Below are 22,925 nucleotides of genomic sequence, written 5' to 3' on the forward strand. Positions count from 1 at the left end.
ATGTGCATCTCCCATAAGAGCCATTTTGCCTTCATGATTCTAAAACGACTAAACTACAGTATATGTTGGTAATACTATGGCAGTGTAAATATATAGCTTGGTCATGACCGATAAGTCAGAAGAAATAACACTTTCCTGTGCATCTACTATGTTATGACTTACATCCTGGGATTGAGGTTTGCATCTGGTTTATTAAGTTCTCGGAGTAGCTGTCATTGTGGCTCTGAATCTTGTGTTTTCAGTGCATGCTTAGACACGTCGGAGAAGGGGGACCTTGGGAGCTGTAAGTTGCTGGGGGAATACAGCAAGACTCAGGAGTTTGCAACTCTCACACAGTCGGATCAGCTGAACTACAGCGTGAACGTACACAATGATGGCAACACGCTGGAAGTGGTCAGCATGTGCTGTGAGTAGCTCCATCCTTAATGCACGTTGGGATACAAGTGGAATTCGTTCTAATGCATTTTTAATCATTTTGCAGCGAGTCACGGCACTCACGTAGCCTGCATTGCCTCGGCTTACTTTCCTGATTTTCCGGACAAGAACGGTGTCGCTCCCGGTGCGCAGATCATCTCTCTCACTATAGGTATGTTGCTTATTCATTCTCTAAGTATTGTTCATACTTGCATGTATTATTATAAATAATGAAGGCAGTCTGTGAAATGCTCGTTTTTTGTTTATTTCTATGTAACATTAAAATAGAGATTTTCGCTCCTCTGCTGAAATCACCAACATGCTTCAGAAAGATGCTGAGTGTTACGATGAAATCAGGAATCTCCTCTCGGACAACCAAATTCCTATGAGAGCCATAAGAACCCTTTATTACCATTTACAGCATACTGCCTTGAAACTTGCACTGCTAACAGTGGAGTCAGTATCAGGCTCCAAGCTGCTTTGGTTAGTGCTTTGGAAAACGAGGGGAGATAAGATCCAAAATTAAAAGATCCATCAAGAAATCCAAATGAAACAATAGCTACATCAAATTTAAAAGGGTTTGGAGACACAAAAAGAATGGCCTCTGAGAGATCTTGAAGGCAAGAGACCTAGAGGCCGACCAAGATATTGAAAATATTTTGTTTACAGTCAAATGATTTTATATTCTTCTAATATTATATGAGTCATCTTCCTTGCATTTTCCCATTTTCATGTAGTGTGTATTCTTGCCTAGTTTTCTCCACTGCAGACGATCGATAGTATCCCGAGGCTCACGTCGTCTCTCACCCTGTGATTGTCCTTGAGGCTAGCTCTGCAGATGAGGTGTCAGCGCTGCAGTTTATGTGCTCATACCATCGTAGGTGCAATTCCTTCTTTTTGTGTGCGAGCGGAGCAACCTTGAATGTTCATTGCATGGTCGAGTCTAGCCTGTGGATCATCACAGCATCTTCATTTCCAATGCGTGAAGTGCTTGCTCATTATTGAAATGTTGTAGTACGCCACCTTTTGGTTCCATATAGAGCATCAGCCTTTTAACTTCTAACTCAAAAGAAGAATGGTACCTGAATCGACTGAAGTGGCGAGCGTTCATACACGGCACCTGGGAAACTGGAGACGGTTAACTGATGATGATGCGTGTTCCTATTTGATGTGTTTAGTGCTCATTTCAGATTCTTAAAATCATTTATTGTATATATTGTTTTTTCCTTAGTAGACTAGATTTTAGTTACAATGGGATTTTCTTATCGCAAAGTAGTCCAGTGACCCAGTGCCATTTAATTTGTGTGGCACTGATTTGTGTCTTGATATCGGCAATGGTAGTTCAGTCAGGTGATGCATGGACCAAGACAGCAGTGAATGCATAAAGTTTGTCCTTGACCTTTCGCCTTTTTTTCTATTCCCACCTTTCCCATTGTTGCCTAACATACAGTGGATAGCATGTTGATGTTTGTTGTTTGCAGGGGACAACCGCCTGGGCTCAATGGAGACGGGCACAGCCCTGGTGCGTGCCATGATCAGAGTTATGGAGCGCTCCACGACAAACCCTGTGCACGTCATCAACATGAGCTACGGCGAGCACGCTCACTTCTCCAGCTCGGGGTGAGTGTCTTGCTCACCTTACCGTGAGAAACGTGGTTGTTATATGTCTGCTTCTACTTCTTGTTTTACCCATCTGTTTCTCCCTCAGGCGTATCGGGGAACTCATGAACGAGGTGATCAACAAGTACGGTGTTGTGTGGGTAGCGTCGGCAGGAAACCACGGTCCAGCCTTGTGCACTATCGGCACTCCACCCGACATTAGTACGAACAACGTCATTGGTAAGTACTCGTCTGGCGCACTTTCCTTTACTTTGAACAGTTTTCACCCGTATCACTAAAATACAGGGCACACTCATGCCTGAGGAAGGGGTTGGTTGATGGCCGGTCCTGACCCCAAGCGAGTGGCTATGTGGTTTGGGTCGAGTAGCTGTCAACAGCCCTGAAGATGGGGGTCATGGCAATTAACCAACTGTACCTTAATTGAGGCCTTGATCGCTTCCTTCGCACTCGTTGGCCATGTGACATGATGCAAATTGTAAAAAAATAAATTAATTTGTCAAGTTTTAAAACAAGCATTCAGCTTTCTCACATCCTCACCCTAAACTTGTGATCTTCCCAAAGAAAAACACTCCTATCCATGCACCTACAAAACCTCATCAACTTCCACCCTTTCTGGCTCTTTCCCCTGTGAACACAACCTGTGCAAGACCTGCTATCTGCACCACTTTGGCCAACAAGTAAGAGGTCATCATGACAGCACTTCACTAATCATGTGGTTTTACTGTCTTTTTCCACCACTCCTCATCCATATTGTTGGTCCAATGCAGATCATTTTTCCTTATTCTATGCTTAACCAGGTCCATCCATCACAATCAAGGTCTTCCTTGACCTCTGTTTCCATTCATTTGCTTCAGCATTCATTCTTCCTTCATCTGTTCAACATGACAAAATTGTATAGTTCTGTTTCTCTCAATTTTATCATGCAACTTTTCCAACTAACTCTTAGGAATAGAATATGTTTGTTTGGCTACATAAATCTACTTATCTAAATATTGAATTTTCCACTTGATCCCTTTTTTGTTCTGCACTTAACATTTCTTGAATATGTACTGAACGCGGCCTTATGAAATGAAGGTTTATTTCGAGTACTTGTATTTTTTCTGTCTTTTTTCCCGATGAGGGAATGCTGAGAATGAGCCAAGAATGCCAGCTGATTAGTAGCATTTTGCAAGCACCACATAATTTACAGTTTTGTATATTCAGGAAATGTTGAGGATGGTATGTACTTATTGCCAACAATGATTACAATACCATCAAGTTTCAAAATATATTTTCTAAACACTTTGAAAACAAAAATAGCAATAAAAATAATTCAAAATTAAAACTACAGGTAAAATGTGGTAATCGCTCTGCAATCCATCCATCCAAGTGAATAAACGCAGAAAATTTGAGAAAGTATCTGTTCAGTAGGTAATTACAGTTACATAACTACTAATCGTCACATGACCAGAGAATCACATGAAATTCAGAAATCCTCTGTATGTAAATAAATTAACAAATGAGTCGCATTAGAAACTATGTTCTTTACTCTATGGAAACAACGTTCATAATCGTGCTAAATGCAGACAGTTCAAACGACGGTATATCATTGCTGGCAGTTTGCGAAGAAGTACCAAACAAGGATACGTCGTTCTGGCCCAGCCCTTCGTGCTGCCAGTTCCGAAACCCCAAGCTTTGTACAACTATAGTACAGCATTCCAAATTTTTAGAATTGTACGTATTTCAGATATTTTTGTGAATATATTCAAAAACCATTTTCATATTCTGAAATAATGTGTATCATTAATGTTGTGTAAGGTGAAACACGACATCTTCATCAGCAGTTTATATTTTCTAAATTTATTGGGAAAAATATTAAATTATGATAAAAGCACATTTTCTAGAGCTCATGGTATTCACAACATGTTCATGAATGAATACAGGCAAATGACATGGGAACACATGGAAAACAGTTGCTTAAAATTCAGGGAGATCTATGTCTCTAATGGTTGGTTCCTGGAATGACAGTTATCAGTGACGTAACATGGTAATACGTGTAGAATGAGGCTTGTATCTCCGCAACGACTGGTAACTGCAACTGATGACCTTAGATGTTAGGCCCCTTTAAACAACAAACATCATCATCATCAACAAATACCATATCTTCCAATACGGGAAATGAATCGTCAAATAAAATAGAACTCGAATCAAACGGATTTTCATCAGGCTGAAATTGATCTTTCAGTGTAGCTATAACGTTAAGATCTCTTTCGTCAGGCTTTGAATCATGAGTCCCGCCAACAGTTAGTGAACACCCAATCTGAAATTGTGGAGTATTTACCATTAATATTTACATTTGTACTAAATAATAAATATCTTAGGTATCGGTATGCATTTAATATAAGCCTGCTGAATAATAAATATCAATTTTTCATTGCTTTTTTTTAAAACATTATTATATCCCTTAACTGGTGACGTGAGGTCTCATAGACTCGCAACAAACACAAAACTTCTGGACTTATTTAATTAAATATGTTACCTTCTTATCTGTGTCAACACTCTTCACGTCAGCAGTTACGAGAATATTTTTGTCAATGCACATTGCATGGTCATGTAAGTAAAACATCTCAAATTACTAGTCCGTTTCAGTTATTAAGAACTACAAATTATCAGTTCGAGGAGTACATTAGAGAACTACTAATGAAAAATTGAGTGATACGGCTATTTTATTTTGGCTATTGGCGATCGCAGTTTGTAATGCTTTTGTGTTGTTCAAGTTGTGCCACGAAAGCCCAGAAAAAAAATGGAATTGGAATTCTTAAAGGGTTTGGCATCTGATCAGGTCAAATTACATGTCAAAGAAGAATGAGCGAGTTCCCAAGATATACGAGCAGGAATAAGTAACATATTGCACGCAAGACTCAGCGCCAAGATACGGAAGAAACGGCAATCTTGCCGTACATGTCCAGCATCCTTGAAGAGAAAAACAGTATATGCGTGTTTTAAGTAGGAGTTTTCAGTTTGTTTGCAATCTACTAAAAAAATCTGCAACAGCTGCAGCGAGAACAAACGGATATCGCATCATCAGTGCCGGAATGATAGGTTCCAAAGTGTGCTGCACGTTTTCATTTATGTCATTATTTTAGTTTACGCTTGTTGTGTTTTGGATCAGTGAAAAGTGTATAATTGCTGTGTATTGTTATAATTTTACTGATGACAACGATCAAGGTGAAATTTAAGGCGATGTCTGTGTACTGTGAATAAGGAAGAAGGGGAAATATATCTTTGCATTATTAGATCGTACATATATTCATATTATGAGAGATTATTACATGTTGAATCAGATTGATTGAGACGACTGTGTTCATATTTGCTAACCGTTTTTCATTGTAGAAAACTTCTGCTAGTAAAAGTAACTAGATATTACCAAAATAACCCTAAAAACATTTGTGTAGAGACATCTATTGGAGGATGAGAGATAGTAAATGTGACGATAACTGTGCTGTTTATTGCCAGGGCTTATAAATCTGGATTTAAGTTTCTGGAAACTCATTAAAGTTAACAGCGCAGTTAAAGTTACAAGCGCATTAGGTAACTCACGGGTAACTGTGGAGTACCAGAAACCGGCCATAAGTGTTATGGTACTTCTAGGAGAATTCCATCTTTACAAATTAAATTTATTCCTTTCAGAATAACATTAACTCATGGTACATGTTTCATCCTCATTGGAAGACATCTTCAGCCATAAATGTTCAAAAAACAAAAAGAAAAGGATGTATATTTAGACTTTGAAAGACACTGGATATTCTTGGTATCTGGTCCTGTCTGTATGATCTGATCAAAATTTATCACATTAAATATCGTCATATTATTACACATGCATCTTGACTTAAAAACTATGGAGTCTAGTAAAAAAAACACCTTTATAAAAACATACAACTTCCGTAACACACATTTTACACATATGAGAATACATTGTGGTGGTGAGTCGAGATCTATCATTACCCGAAGTCCAAATTTATTCCGAACTTGTTTGGCCCCTGTGACTGCGTAGTTCTAATGTAAGGGATGCCTGTCCTCAAGGATCAGAGGGTTTTTTATTTGTATCCTAACTTAAAAGTAGGTTTAGTATGGGACAAGTGAATACAACATTTTAGGGGCATCCAGAGTTTTTCTTTGTGTGTTACATTCCAAATGAAGAGGAACAAGGTACTTCCTGCACTGGAATGTAAAGCTTTCTTTGTGCTCCATCTGTGACATTGTTATGATGAGGGTGAAATCTTTCTATGTATTACCACAATCCCCGCATTGTGTGCATAGTTATTAGTTACGATCTCCATCCAGAAATAATCGCCGAAGTATTGACTAAATATATCTAACTTTGTTCCAGATTCAAGCAGTTGTTGAGAAATCAATGGATTGACTATGCATTGACTGCTGAAATTGAATTTTACTGGATTATTCTGCTCATGAATCGAGGCCCAATCACTCGGTGCATGCATCGTTTTCGTTTACATACCCCTCACTAACCTCACTGCTTTCTCTAAAATTCGAATCAAAATTATCTTTAATGAATTTGTCATTTATATCAGTCACTTTCATTTAGAACTTCGTTCACCCAATCATAAAATTCACCAGATTCGATAGAATTTATTGCGTTCAGGCCTCAGCGCCTCCATGATCACAATAAACAAACCACATGCGTACCTGAAAAGATATCCACCGAAACGTATGTGAAATAATCGATAGTGGTCAAGGAACTTACAAACACTTCAATCACACTACAGATATCAATAATCAGCACTATCCATATTTATGAATAAGAAATTTGAGATTTAAATGGCGGATGGGCAATTAGGAGCAGTGTATAGTTGAATGCAGATCTTAGCGTTGTATGTAGTAACACTAAAATATAGATTAGTATTTTTTATTATTGAGTAACAATTCTTTAACTAGTTGGCAGATGCCCTCGCAAATCAACGGTATCGAAGAGAAAATACTGGTAAATGTATCCGTGGTAACCCAAACCTGAATTCTGATTGTCGAAGCGAACTTAATAACTTTGTAAACAGCCGGGCTGAGTGGCTCAGACACTGGCCTTCTGACCCCAACTTGGCAGGTTCGATCTAGGTTCAGTCCGGTGGTATTTGAAGGTGCTCAAATACGTCACCTTCGTTTTGGTAGATTTACTGGCACGTTTAAGAACTCCTGTGGGACTAAATCCCGGCACAAAACCGTAAAAGTAGTTAGTGGGATGTAAAGCCAATAACATTATTATTACTTTGTAAACATGGCCCCTTCCAACACTCCGGTGTTTGGTGTAGCCCAAGCTGAGGTTAGACATGAGCTTCAATCTATAAAATTTTCTTTCTTTCCTTCTTGCTATTGGGGGTTTCTTGGAAACAATTTAATTGAATCGCTAATTGCAGAAACCACCTAAGTGCACTCTTTCAAACTGTTGGGAAAATGAAAAAAACTGTGTGGGAGTATAAGTTGAAGCCTGATCTTCTTCTAAATTTTTTAAATTAAACTTTAATTTGCTAGAAAAGTGTAGTAAACAAGAAATAAGTTTTAAAATTGTTTAAAATGCCATAAACATTTTTAAAAAAAACATTTCACTTAGATTGTTTCTGAAATAAACAACTTTTCCTGTTAATTTTTGTAGCAATTATTAAAAAAACAAGCTAATTGATTAATCTATGCAAGTTTTAAGATGAAAGGTTACGTAAATAACACCGTTCTGTTCATACAAAATTTAACAGACATCAGTTAATGAACCACAAAATACAGATTAGAACAGTAAAACCCTTTCTGGCTTTATTCAGCTTCTGGCATATCCTCAGCAGGTTCTCTCTCGGTTGTTGGCCACTGAATGATGCTGTCATAAAAGTCTTCATAGCCAATGGTGTAGTCCATTAATTTTTTCAAGTCTCCTACATTCTTTTTGTTGATTGGAACCTATAATCAAAAATTGCATTGTGCAGAGCCCATTAAAAGTTTTTAAAGTTATTATAGACTACAAAATGTTTTTACTTGCTTAATCATTTTATATCCCTTTAATAATATTATTGTAATCAACTTACCTTTCCCAAAGGATAAGCCTTCTCGGAAGGTAGCTCGGGTGGGCTGTCAGTTTTCAGTTGTGTGAAAGTAGATGAAAATCCTCCAATAAACGCCTTTGCCACAACTTGTCCTGGAGTATCTTTATAGTACAGAAACTGTTTGTAACTAGAAACCTTGAATGGCTACTTACGTTGTCTTGGTACCTCCCTGCCTGATGTTTCATTAGAGTTTGTTATTTTCCTGTACGATGTAGGCCACCAATGTTTAAAACTTGAGACATCGTCCGAGGTTAGGTGATAAACGGAGAAACGTTCAGACACACTTGACTTTAACACGAGCTCAGCATACTCATCTAGAGTATAAATTCTGTCCACCTTCCTCAAGAGCCGTTTAATACTTCCAAAATCCCTGTCACAAGGCAAAAAAGAGTGCCCACGGACGGGGAAGTAATGCGTAATCATCTCAAACTGACCTCTGTCACAGAGATTCAATAATAAACACACAACTGTGTGATTCTGTGTGAGTCACAAAACAGGTTATCCTAACAGGACCACCAACCGTCATGAGTGGAGGAATGAATTTACCGCAGAAAGAACCTAAGCGACGGCACTCAAGTTCTTTCTGAAATAAACACATTATTTACACAGCTGCCTAACAGCATTGCTTGTATGGAATATGGTTTGTTTCTGCTAAAAACAATGTATTTATCTCCAAATAGTACAATCCCGTCAAAAACTCAATTTTCATAAAAGTGTCACTTAGGTGGTTTCTGGAATAAACGATTCAATTCTCTTCTTTACTCAATCAACTCTGACATCCCTTGAAGTTTGAAACAGTTACTAAAACATTTTAAAGAAATATTGCATGCCACCCCTATTGTTTAGTGTTTCTGTAGCTTTTATTATATTTGTTGTAACTTTTAAGTTTATATTGTGAAACTATTGTGGTGATTGCTGTGCATAGGTGTTGGTGCATACGTCTCTCCGGACATGATGATTGCTGAGTATTCATTGAGACAGAAACTTCCCGGCATGCCCTACACATGGACGTCGAGAGGGCCGACGGTAGATGGCGATCTAGGAGTGACGGTGTGTGCTCCAGGTGGTGCCATTACCTCCGTGCCCAACTTCACCTTGCGCAACTGTCAACTCATGAACGGCACGAGCATGGCATCGCCACATGTCTGTGGGGCGATCGGTAAGTTTCCAGTCTTAAAATATGTATTTGTAGAGTTTGTGCCTATTCTTGTTATGTAGACTCTGCTTGTGGTATATAATGCTTTTGAATCTATGACAAACTGTAAAATCATTCCTTAAAAGAAACTTGCTTTTTAAAACAAACCAGTTTTTAGAAATGTATCCATTCAGTTGCAAAAGTTCCTAAGTGCCCACAAAGCGTGTTGGCTTCACAGTTTGGCCTGTGTAGCTGTGAGCTTGCATTCGGGAGATAGTGGGTCCAAATTCCACCGTCGGCAGCCCTGAAGATGCTTTTCTGTGTTTTCCTGTTTTCATACCAATCAAATGCTGAGGCTGTACCTTAATTAAGACCATGACCACTGCCTTCCAAATCCTATCCTTTTTACACCTTGCATTGCCATAAAGTTTGATGCATTAGTGCAACATTAAACCATGCTTTTAGCACATTGAGAACCGGGTGCTCATCACACTGCGCAACCCCTGTGCCCGGCCATGTATTGCTACAGCGCATGCACATAAACGAGTCTAGCTGCACTAACGTTGTACTGATTATAGTGAAATTTAGTGGAGACCTTTGGAAAGAGTCCTAATAATGTTTTCTGGTATGGTAGGCTGTGTAGCAATGACCTCTGGGAAGGGGCACACAGCGAAATTTGAGGGGATCAGTAGACCAGCAATCTTTCAAACGCGACTTTTTACTTGTCCCATAAATATAAACGAAGCAAAAATTTTTGCATCTCGCTACTAGTTATATCAGTCCACTTCAAGCTCTTAGTGTGACGAAGCACTTTGCTGGTGATACATGTTCGGCTGCTCGGCAACAGTTCAAAGAATGATGGGACAAGTAAAAAGAAATCATCACAAAAAATAAGCCCTACTTGTTCGCCAATATTTTGAGGTTCATCAAGTCTTACCGCTATGCCAGGAACTCCTGGGAAATCCTCTAAAGTCGGTGAACTATTATTTTCTACCCATTCATCGGAAGAAATTGATATATCACTTCCAATTATACCCACATCACTTTCAGCCCCGTTCTCGACCACCACTGCTTCACTTTATTTTGGAGGGCGTACATCATTATTATGAGCCGAGACACTTTCGTCAGAACAGCTTTCAACATCACTGGGGCATCTGAATACTTATTCGCATATAATTAATTAATTAAAAATCTTGTCTGTGTCTAACCTTGTGTTCACCCACCACATGGCTCCTTGAACAATGTAAACATGAGGTCAGAAAACTTTGCAAGTGAATCGTAAAACAGAAGAAAATTGTAAAGCAAAGCTAGCTTGGATCAACACGGAGATTGACTAGCTAACTCCACAAAGTGTGTTACAGGCAGTAGTGGGTACGACACATGAGGGCATGAAATTCAGCAAAATCTCAAAGCAGTTGGACTTTGTGATAGCAGATGCAGAGAACAGAAATAAAATTAACTTCCTTCGTATGACTCAAATTTTGAGCAGAAATAATGCATAGAAGGGCTCTAGAGATATCAGACAAGTTGAGAAAATTACGATCGGAACAAATGCAAGGGCAAGAACCAAACAGTACAACCTTCAGAGAGAAAGTGAATGTGAAATGACTCAAGTGGTCCAATGTAGCATATAGAATTAATAATGACGACGGCGACTTTAGTACTAGTTACGTCACTCTTTAATATACATTTTTCCAGTTCACTTGTGTAGTTCTATTAGCATGCATTACTGTGCGTGCACATTGTTCCCCTCCTCAGCGTGTCAGACTGGCTAGCCTTTCCAACCTACTACCAAGCAGTGGCAGAGTTGGTCACGTGCTAGAGGAGAAGCAAAGCTGTGTTCTGCATGGAGCTATAATGGGCTATTAGGTCATGTACGAAAGCCTGTATTTCCACTTTTGTTGCAGGAAGAAAGCTGGACAAATATAGGAACACAGGACAAGCACAAAAGTATCAGCCATGTATCAAATCAAGTCATACATACTGTAGTTGCTTTGTTACAGTAGTATTTGACACATGCAGTAGAGAGAATACTCATATTCTTTGAACCATTGAAATATATTTTTTTTTTTTCTAAACCATGAAAAATGCCCAAAATCCTTTTTCAAAAATTCTTGCGTGGAAATAGGTCGTATGTTAGTGCACAACCAAATGTCCACTTTCCATGAAGTCCAGGGCGAGTCCTGCAAGGGTTGTGATGTCCTTCCTGTGTGCTGCATATCTGTAAACAACAGTATGGTCACTGTCTTCCTGAATGTCTGTAGGAAACCAATCAACTTATATTAATGCATGACCAGATAGAAAAACGGTAAGACTTACCCCACTGCAGTGACTGTTGAAAATGCTGTCTTGTCAGCCTGTAGACAGGTGTCGTAGCATGCGAGGTTCATTCTCTGCCATTCGGCCTCATGAACCTTCAAAGTTTCATTTCTTCTATAGTGCAGGGTTTATTTCTGATATATGTGGGGATTTACGTGTGAAAGATCGTATTCCTGAAAAACTATTGAAACAAGACAACTGTGGTATACTTACCCTCTTCATTGTCCCTGCCTTCAATCTCCGAACTATTCTTGCGTGCATCATCCTGATTTTCGTCCAATGCATTTGCAATGCCCGTCTTCCAGAAACTCTTCACAGTAACGTCTGTCAACACCCTGCTGGCATCTGCTCGTGCTTCCCTTCTGCCATCCATTTGGCGTACAGTATGCGTGTGTTGTCCTTGCAGGGCATGTTGACGGAAACATCTGAGGGCTGTAGGCAATGTGCGAGTCCGCCAGGAATTACAAGATCAGTTTTCATTTCCTGAAGACTTTTTTTGTGTCTTCCACCAAGAGATAAAGATGTTGATTGCCATAGGGAACCTGAAATATTTGTTCTGAATGAGTAAATTTATAATACCAATATAGTTGGTTCATTATTGGACATTACAGTGAAACCTCGATTCTCCGTTTTTCGAGGGACCATGAAAATAAAACGTACAACACGGGAAAACGGAAAATCCGGGAAAGAATGAAAACCGTCAACAATTTGGCTAAACATCACAAACATGAAATATGTATAATTATAATCTTACAAAAACTCCTAAACTAAACCAAACCAAACTACAGCCCCAGTGGGACTTTGCCTGCCAAGCGACCGCTGCTCAGCCTGAAGGCCTGCAGATTATGAGGTGCGCTTGGTCAGTGCGACGAATCCTCTCGGCCGATATTCCCGCCTCTGTAGATCGGGGTCGCCATCTCACCTTTAGATAGCTCCACAATTAAAGGTAATCGCGTAGGCTGAGTGGAGCTGGGACCAGACTTATATCCAGGTAAAATTGCCTGACCTGGTCGCAATCGAACCCGGGCCCTCTGGATGAGAGGCGGGCATGTTAGACCGCGAAACCGCATTAAATACCGGCACGCGAGTTAAAAATCTCGATACTTAATATTCAATTTTACAGGGGAATCTTCGTCTTTTTCCCGTGAAAACTTCTTTCAGTTCAGCAACTTTGATTAGGCTAGCTAGCCAAACTTCGAAAAATCTAATAACGCCAAGCCAAACGACAATCGACCACAAGTAGTTTTTAATTCTCTCATCTAATAAAATAAAGCACATTAGATACAAAAGCACCCAAAATGATGGCGAAATCCTTTCATTTCTTAATCTTTCATTGTAATTTGGTCTCCGGTATACTGTTCGTAGTCAGTTTCTGGAAATCTCGTACCGCGCAAATTAGGCCTACATCGACTTTTAAAGGTTATGTTGAACTCGAAAACCTGGTTTCGAATGTAAGTATCGAATATAAATGGTCCGTTATTGGACCAGCGTATTGGTAGGTGTGCTAGGTACCAACTGATGAGCCCACCCTAGCACACGAGGGCGAAACGCTGGCAACCAAGAATGAGCTAGCTGGAAAATTTATAATGTCCAATAACGGACCATTTATATTGGTATTATAAATTTGCTCATTCAGGACAAATATTTCAGATTCCCTATGGGAATCAACATCTATATCATCTGATGGCCAAGCAGGCATCAATTTTTAGTGATGAGACAAAGTCTCTTAGTGCATTGGCACTGCCGGTGGCTCCAGTTAGCCTACGCAGTGACCTCCACGGTATGCACTAGCCAGCGTATTGGTAGGTGTGCTAGGTACCAACTGATGAGCCCACCCTAGCACACGAGGGCGAAACGCTGGCAACCAAGAATGAGCTAGCTGGAAAATTATAATGCCCAATAACGGACCATTTTTATTGGTATTATAAATTTGCTCATTCAGGACAAATATTTCAGATTCCCTATGGGAATCAACATCTATATCATGTAAGTATCGATTCTTAAAAGTTCTCGAATGCATTATATTCAATTCTGCGCGTCACAAATCCAATCAAATAGGAAAGATAAAATAAATATCAAAACTTCAGAAATTACGGTTATTCGTGACCTTGAGGTCATCTGGAAAGCGCGCTCGCTGCACATGTCAGTACGAGTTTGAAATGATACCAACCATTTAAAATGTAACGTGCGCAAATAAAACAACTGCGGTTTTTGGTATTTTAACATGAAAACTTAAAATTCCCAGTCTTTCATTAGGACCTAAACAGTAATAGGCAATCCCAAGACCTCCCATGGCTTTCTTTTTTTTTTTTTTTAATGTAAGGTGCAACATCTATTTTGGTTTCGCTAACATAATCATGTACGATAATATCAAAAATACTGAATTTGTATTAAGAAGGAGCAGTTTCGATTCCTGCCTGAAAGCCCAGTTACTCTGCAGTGCCCTGAGCAAAGTGCCGAAAACCTCTTCGGCAGTACGATCGAAAAAATGTAAAAATATAAACATCTAACCCTGAACATAATATGAACGTTTTATAAGTGCGAACATTTGACGAAACTCGTTCCGTCTTCAAGCAGAGGTGTCGAAATCCGCCGTGTCTCCTTGCAATTGTTGTGGCCACTCTCTGCTTTATGAATTTCCGAGATTCTCTAAACAATACCACCCGAATGCGACGCTAAGATCGTCCCTTATGCAAGTTCACCGCCGATCGCTTTTCCAGTACTGGTACAGTACTTGCTTTAATTATCGCAGTGACGGGGCGTTAACGCCAAGATCCATAAATATGCCACAGCCGTCCTTTCATGAGATACAGTTTATTAAAGAACGATTGATCGAGGATTTAGCGTTGATGGGGCTGGAATTTCTGGACGGTTGATCCGGGAAATCGTTTCTTCGAGGAACGGATAATGCGGGACTTTTACAACGTGATTTAATTACGATACTCGCAAGACCACGTAATTTGAACGCATATTCCGGGAAAATGTATTTTCCGGGAACGGATAATCGAGGTTCCACTGTATATATTTTCCAGGAATGAATTAGCTGGAAAACTTATAATGTCCAATAACGGACAAACTATGTTGGTATTATAAATTTACTCATTCGGGACAAATATTTCAGGTTCCCTATGGGAATCAACATCTTTATCATCTGATGGCCAGGCAGCCGTCAATTTTTGAAAATGAGACATTCTCTCACAGTGCATTGGCACCGCCGGTGGCTCCAAGTAGCCTACGCAGTGGCCTCCACGGTATGCGCTAGCCATGCGTCTTGGTGAGTGTGCTATTTACCAACTGATGAGCCCAACTTAGCACACTGGGGCGAAACGCTGGCAACCAGGAATGAGTTAGCTGGATAAATTTATAATGTCCAATAACGGACCATCTATATTGGTATTCCATCAAGTGTCTTCGGAAACTGTCCCACGCTAGCATTGCTGAGCGTCGAAGCAGTCCCCTGGCCATGCTCCCCACACTGTACGCACCCAGTCCTGGACAAGAGCTGTATCCATTCATCCTTTCTTTTGAACTTGTACGTGAGTGCCTTTGGGAAATTTCGCTTTAGACACTGTTTTTCTTTTGAAAATAACATACGGTGGAAGTTTTCTTCCGTCTGCATTTATTGCAACCGTGACAGTGCACTGATGTTTTTCACACACAGTTGTACATACAAGCACGCTAGACTCTCCCTTCTTTTTGATGCTGGTGTTGCATGGCATGTTGAAGTTTATCAGAGTTTGATCTGCATTGCCAATTTGATATAAGAGGTAATTGTTTTTCTTCTGCATTGCTATCGCCTGGCAATGAAAATTATGATTTCTTAGCTGAAATCGCTTGGCATTCTGTGGCAGAGAGATGTTTGCCTTCCCTTTCGTGTCATGAAGCTACGGATCCAACCCCGACTCACTTTCAGATCCGAACAGCTGATTCCTCCTCTAATCGCTAGTCCGCACGCTTTCAAATGTAGCATCTCGTGCGAGATACTAAAGCCATCATTTCGCAACTCTGTAACGTAATGAAGCAACTCATCTTCCAGCTCATACCAGTTTTTGGCCCCCTGAATGCCTTACTTGTTTGGTTGGTGGTTTCTGGCGCAGTTTTCTGTTTATGCCAGTAGTGAACATTAAATTCAGTCACACTGAATTCTCGATCGGCAGCTCTGTTCCTATGTTCTTCAGCATATTTTATCACTCTGAGGTTAAACCCAGACGTATAACTCCCATGTTTCTCCATACTTAAAGATCGACCAACAAGAAAACTTAACTGAAAAACAACAATGAAACGTGAAGGCAGAATACTGGTACATGTCGACAATGCAACAGATGGACGATACCTAATTGACTGCCTGGATAGGAAAACACTGCCGGTTCACGTGATCAGCTCTGCCGGATGGGTAGCGATGAGGATATTGACAAAGATGGAAGAGTAAGAGCGAGAGTGTGACTGACTGGCTAGGAATGTGGCCTTGGGGGCGGGAGTTTTGCGATTTAGGTATTTTTGTTACAACAGCTAGCCTCGGCTGTTCTGCAGGTAGAAAGAAATGCAGCAGCTTCTTGTACTGTCACGTACAAAGTACCGTAACAGCAATTGGTACAGTCCTGATATTTAATGTAGACACGTCCATGAAATATCCAAACTTTATTTTGTTTATGTACCGTATGTCTTTATGACAATTAGAAGTTATTATAAGTTGGCCCAATTCATACAAAAATTTCTTAGTAAAAACTATAAATTTCAGTCGAAAAAATCCGTAAAAAACACCATTGAACTAATCGAAAAACTGAATAAATTTGAAATACTACCATTTCACACCCTTCACTCATTCGATATTAATAATATGTATCCCAGTATCAACACCAAAAAACTCCTTCCCATAATACAAAAAAACCTAAAAACATATAGTGGGCTAAGTAAACTAGAGATCCAAGACTTTATGCAGGTCCTAAAACTCGTAATACATAAAAACTATTTCGCATTTGACAAATGCATTTACCAACAAGATGGACTGGCTATGGGGTCGCCGGTCTCAGGAATTTTGGCTGAAATTTACATAGATTTCCTAGAAGACACTGCAATTAATACCAATAACACTTTTTCAAATATACACTTCTGGTCTAGGTATGTTGATGATACTCTGGTTATTCTAGATGACAGAACGGTTAATGCAGCTACCACTCTTAATAACTTAAACAAGATTGATTCTAATATAAAATTCACATTAGAATCCGAGTCCAATTACTCGATCAATTTTTTAGACCTTACAATTAAACGACATCCTTCTTCTTTAGAATACAATATCTACAGAAAACCAACCCAAACAGCAACTACTATCAGAAATGACTCTACACATCCACACGCACATAAATGCACTACTTACTATAGTATGGTAGACCGTGCACTAAAAATACCGTTATCCAAGGAAAACCTAAAGAAGGAATTGAACACCATTCGTGCCATTGCTAAATTCAACGGTTATAACACCTCATTCATAGAACGCATCATTAACAAATGTAAACATAGACTGAAGACAACATTAACCAAAGAAAGACATAACCCTGCCCTATTCGCCACCTTCACCTTTAACGAAAACATACACAGCGTAACGAATATTTTCAAGAAACATAATATTAAAATTTCTTACAGAACCAGCAATAGAAACATAGATATAGTTCACAATTCCAAATCAGTTAACAGGTCACACATTTACGCAATGTCAGGCGTTTACCGTTTTCAATGCAATAACTGTTTTTCCTCATACATCGGACAGACCGGGCGCAGCTTCAAAGTTAGATACTTAGAACACGTTAATGCCATCAGATATAATAGATTTTCCGCAATGTGCCAACATATACATGACTTAAAGCATAATTTTACTGTCATAGAACAAGACCTAGAAATTCTCAAAAACATAAATAAAGGCCCTTTACTCAACGTTACGGAGAACTGTTTTATTCACCTAGACCAATTTTTTAACCCTAACTTAAATCTTAACGAAATCTCAGAAAAATCCAACATTCTTTTCGACTTCCTAATAGAAGTCTTTAGAGGTATAAAAACCACGGGAGGAAAATCGATCTTTCACGCTCTCCACAGTACTCTTTTACGTCCCACACCACTGCCACTCCGCCCTCCTGACCCGCCTTAAACTCCGCCTCCCTACCCCTCTCCTCTCCACTTCCCCTCCCCCTCCCCCCCTTTCCACCCCTCTCACTCTAACTTCGCTACTCAGTCACACCCATCTCACTTGTCCACAACTCTTCTTACTCCACACACTCAGCACGCTAAACAAGGTGAGTCTCATATCCTATCATCCTTGGGCACGACTCCATTTAGACTTCCATTTCACTAACTTAGTTTTTCTTTCCTTTCTTTAAAGACTCACCACCCTGTTGAGCTGAGACTAATTCGAAGATCAACCTTATTCATTCGCCCAACATCAGGTGTCCCGGCCTCGACAAAATCTTTTTGTTGGTATTGCTATATAACATCGGACCTGGACTTATGTGCCTGAATTGAACAACAGAAGAGTGGACAATTTTACTACTTTGTTTTTACCACATCGTTTTATCATCATATTCAGACTTTTATGTTCAAAGCATTAGTTCAATTTTATGCACAACACTTATCCATCAAACTACTATGTTTTTATGTGTCACATCACATCATCATATTTTACTCAAGTTCTTCTAGCTTTTAAGAAAAAGCAGTCGACCATTTGTATTCAGCCATGCAAGAGTTATTAATGCAATTTTTATGACATGTACTTTGCCTATTTGTGATTTTTGTAGCTGATGATGACGCAATGAGCGTCGAAACCGGTTCTAACTATTTAATAAATATTATGTTGTGAACATCTTATGCAACACGTTTTGTATTGAAAAGGTTGAACCTTCCTTGATATTTTAATTGTGAATCTTTATGACAAGTCAGAATTAATGCAAGTTATGTGCGGGGATTTTTTCCCTGCAATTTAAAATGTAAAAATGGGGTGCGAGATATACGCAGAGCCGAGTTATAGGCGTGCAAATACTGTGTTTTTGTTTCACACTTTCTGCAGGCCGCCAGTATCTAAAATAATATCCTTTAGTTGATACGTTCAAAACCTAAAATTTGGTTGAATTCCTCCTGTTGCTTATTTTTTATAAATGTTACGGGCAGAAAATGTAATTGTTCGCACCATTGTCTTCAAACAGTTCAAACGTTAAGAAAGAAAAACCATCAAACGCAGAGTGAATTTTAAATGAATGTGTTCCCCAGAACTCATTGTAGGACTTCAGCCAACTTATAAATATTCCAATTCCTTAGTACCCAAGGAAGAGAATGATGTGGTCCTACTCTTCACAAAGTGTGAGAGAAAACTCGTGATATGTTATCCTGTAACTTCCACCTCATTGCGAACACTTAAACATTGCTTACAGTTAAACAACCGGAATTCTTACTCGCTATTCATTCAGTCAGCTCGCAAAAGTATTTCACGCAACGAGAGGCTCCTGCCTATCGTCCATATCGTTGTTCTTTGTCCATTGATTACACGAGTGTGATTTAACCTCTTAACCGGGAGGTTTCCGCTGAGGAAAGCACATTTGTAGCAGGGAATATATTTTGACTGAAAATGAGTTAATTCGTCACTCCCAATATCTTGCAATGAAGTACTGTAACTCGTCCTGCATACGTGGAAGACCAGTTAGCTAGTCCTTCTAGGTTCGATTTTCATTTCATGAATCTAACTATTATTCAGTATTTGATCTAATTGCATCGAGACTAATTCTGATGGCAGAAAACTTTACTAATGTGATGCTGTTGGCATGCAATTTCTACATAATCATTACGTTATTGATGTGTGTGTCTTATGATAATTGTAAACATATAAAAAGAAAATCACTGAAATAGTTAAACAAAAAATCACAAACCTGCCACACAGGCAACTCATGCCTTGAAGCATGGAGCCTTTTTAGTAGATAAAATAGACATGTGAAACAAATATTACTGCTGTTTCAATGTAACCAAAAATGTGAAATATGACCACTCAAACCAGAACAATGCCAAATTATTCACTATGTCAGAGGTGCCAGCCTTTGAAGTGGGTTATCAGTAATCTCATTTTTAACTCGCGCAGCCCCCCCCACCACCACCAAAAACATTTAAGAGTCAAATCCAGAGCACCCCATTTGCCATTTCCTACAGGAATCTATTCTAAAGTATATCATATTACACAATAAAATTTGTTCGTTACCTATTAGTTCTGCGATAAAAAATTCTTTGTAGCTTGTTTCGCACCCAGCAGCTGCTCTTCGGTGGAGGTTTTCTTGTAACATACCTCCCCCTGAGATGACATTTTCGTCTTCAGAACCATAAGCGATTCCAGAGTAGATGTACTTAATGTAGGCCTGAATTCTCTCTGATTTTTCCTAACAACACTGAAAACTCTTTCTTTGGGAGAGTTACTATGAGGTACACTTAGTACTGCAAATACAACATTACTTAAGGTTTTATACTTAACTAGCAAGATACCCGTGCTTCGCTACGGTATTATACTGAAATTTATAATTGAATGCTTATTGTTTTAGATATATAATCCTCCGAAATTCGCGATCTGACTCGTTTTCTGCGAGAATCCACCAAAATTCCCGATCTGACTCGTTTTCTATTATTTTACGGCACGTTTCCTCCCATTTTTCAATCTTCCTTTTCAGCAATCGATTTCGTACTTCCCGGGTTAGGCTCAGGTATTCCTCCCGGTCAGTTGGGTCCGTAAATCTGTGCCATCTTTTCCTATAATCATTTTTAATATGGATAAAATCCTTCAGGAGATCCAGCGTGGTGTCATATTGGGTGCCTTGGCGGCACTGAACCCGCGGCCAGGCTGCATTTTTAGTCATTACCCGTCCAGGAGCCGTTTCCAGCGCGGTCCGCACATTTGACGACGGTCCGGAACATTATTATTATTATTATTATTATTATTATTATTATTATTATTATTATTATTATTATTATGTGTTGCTGGAATGGCTGATGACAGGGAAAACCGGAGTATCCGGAGAAAAACCTGTCCCGCCTCCGTTTTGTCCAGCACGAATGACACATGGAGCGAACGGGATTTGAACCACGGAACCCAGCTGTGAGAGGCCGGCACGCTTGCGTCTGAGCAACGGAGGATCCTTATAAGTACATTAATAACAGTAAAATCAATTGGTGTCACCTCCTTCTACACCCCACCGCCGTTAAGTTTATTTACCGCCACCTCCCCCCCCCCCCCAACGAAAAATTAAAAGAAGGCTTGTTTCTTTATGTTTAAGGGAGATTCCAAACACCAATGTTCACGTCTATTACCTTCAGCTTTGAGATATAAGTATCCCCATAAAAATAATTTACTTTTTGCACTTCATTTCACACTACTCCCCCCCTCCCCAAGTGAATTTTCCCGCAAAAAATACTTGTTTCTTTAATAGTAAAGGATCTTCTAAATACCAATTATCACGACTCAAAATTCTTCAGTTTTTGATTTATGTGTCCTCATTAAAGGAATTCAACTCCTTTACACTCCCGCCCTCCAAGATGGTTTCCCCCCCCCCCCCAAACGCGTTTTTCTTTGTTTTTAAAGGAGATCCAAATACGAATTATCACGTCTGTAACAACTTTAGTTTTTATTAGATTATGTATTCTCATACAATTAAGTCAATTAATTTTTCAATTCTTTCACCCCCCCCTTCATTGGATTTTCCGACAATACGTGTTTCTTTACTTTTAAATCAGATTCCAAATATCGAATTTCACGTCTGTAACATCTTCATATTTGAGATATCAGTAGCCTAATTAAAAGAATTCAACACCATTTTCAGTCACTTTTACCCCCCCCCCCCCCCCCCCCCCGCTTCACCCAAGTGGTATTTCCGAAAACTAAAAATACACGTTTCTTTATGTTTAATAGAGATAAAAATACCATTTTTCACTTCTGTAACATGTTAAGTTTTTTGAGATATACTGTAAAAATTCTCATTTTAAAATTTCACCACTTTTGAGTTCCCCTTAAGTGGAGTTTCCCAAAACTAATCACCTATGTTTCTTTACATTTATAGGAGATTCCAAACACCCACTTTTTACGTCTGTAATATTTTACGTTTCCAAGATATTCTGTAGATATAGTCTTTCAAAAAATTCACCCCATTTTGTCACTCCTGTTTAACCGCCATTAATTGGATTTTCCAAAAACTAAAAAATACGTGTTTCTTTATTTTTAAAGTAGATCCCATATACAAATTTTCAGTTCTGTAATATCTTTCGTTTCTGAGATATATGTATCCTTATTAAAGGCATTCAACCCATTTTTCACCCTTTTAAACCCCTCCTATTGGGATTTAAGGAAACAAAAAAAGACGTGTTCCTTTATTTTTAGAGGAGAATCTAAGTACCAATTTTATATCTGTAAATTTTAAAGTTTTAAGATGTAGACACACTCATTTTAAAAATTCACCCCCCCTTTTCACCCCCCAATATTTGGATTTTCCAAAAACGAAAAAATACGCGTTTCTTTACTTTTAAAGTAGATCCCAAATACAAAATTTCAGGTCTGTAATATCTTCAGGTTCTGAAATATAAGTAGCCTCATTAAAGGCATTCAACCCATTACTCACCCTTTTACACCCTTCCTATTGGGATTTTCCGAAAACAAAAGAATGTGTTTCTTTATTTTTAAAGGAGATTCTAAATACCAATTTTTACGTCTATAAACTATAAAGTTTTGAGATATAGATACACTCATTTTAAAAAATCAACCCCCTTTTCACCCCCCATTAATTGGAGTTTCCAAAAAAAAAGAATACGTGTTTCTTTATTTTTAAAGGACATTCTAGATATCAACGTTTACATCTATAAACTTTAAAAGTTTTGAGGTATAGATACACTCATATTAAAAAATCATCCCCCTTTTACCCCCCACCATTAATTGGATTTTCTAAAAACAAAAAAATACGCGTTTCTTTATTTTTAAAGGAGATCCCAAATACCAATTTTCAGGTCTGTAATATCTTCAGTTTCTAAGATATAAGTATTCTCTTTAAAGGCATTCTACCCCTTTTTCACCCCTTTTCTCCCCTCTTATTGGGATTTTCCGAAAACAAAAAAATACGTGTTCCTTTATTATTAATGAAGATTCTAAATACCAATTTTTACATCTCTAAACTTTAAAACTTTTGAGATATAGATGCACTCATTTTAAAAATTCACCCCCCTTTTCACCTTCGCATTAATTGGATTTTCCAAAAACAAAAAAATGTGTTTCTTTATTTTTGAAAGAGATCAAAAGTACCAATTTTGAGGTCTGTAATATCTTCAGTTTCTGAGATATAGGTACCGGTATC

At 38.8% G+C, this 22,925-nt stretch overlaps 1 protein-coding gene across 2 annotated transcripts in view; it reads left to right on the top strand.

Annotated features, from left to right (window-relative positions):
• Positions 1 to 22,925, top strand: part of TppII (Tripeptidyl-peptidase II) — a 220,050-nt gene that overhangs the window by 36,307 nt on the left and 160,818 nt on the right. For both annotated transcript variants that reach the window (XM_068229478.1, XM_067154735.2), the window contains exons 6-10: positions 243 to 406; positions 482 to 586; positions 1,896 to 2,034; positions 2,123 to 2,253; positions 9,040 to 9,273. In XM_068229478.1, coding sequence (XP_068085579.1) covers positions 243 to 406; positions 482 to 586; positions 1,896 to 2,034; positions 2,123 to 2,253; positions 9,040 to 9,273 — 773 coding nt within the window. The remainder of the gene's footprint in view (positions 1 to 242; positions 407 to 481; positions 587 to 1,895; positions 2,035 to 2,122; positions 2,254 to 9,039; positions 9,274 to 22,925) is intronic.

The sequence above is a fragment of the Anabrus simplex genome, chromosome 10, assembly GCF_040414725.1.
Source record: "Anabrus simplex isolate iqAnaSimp1 chromosome 10, ASM4041472v1, whole genome shotgun sequence".
In the NCBI taxonomy this organism is placed as follows: Eukaryota; Metazoa; Arthropoda; class Insecta; order Orthoptera; family Tettigoniidae; genus Anabrus; species Anabrus simplex.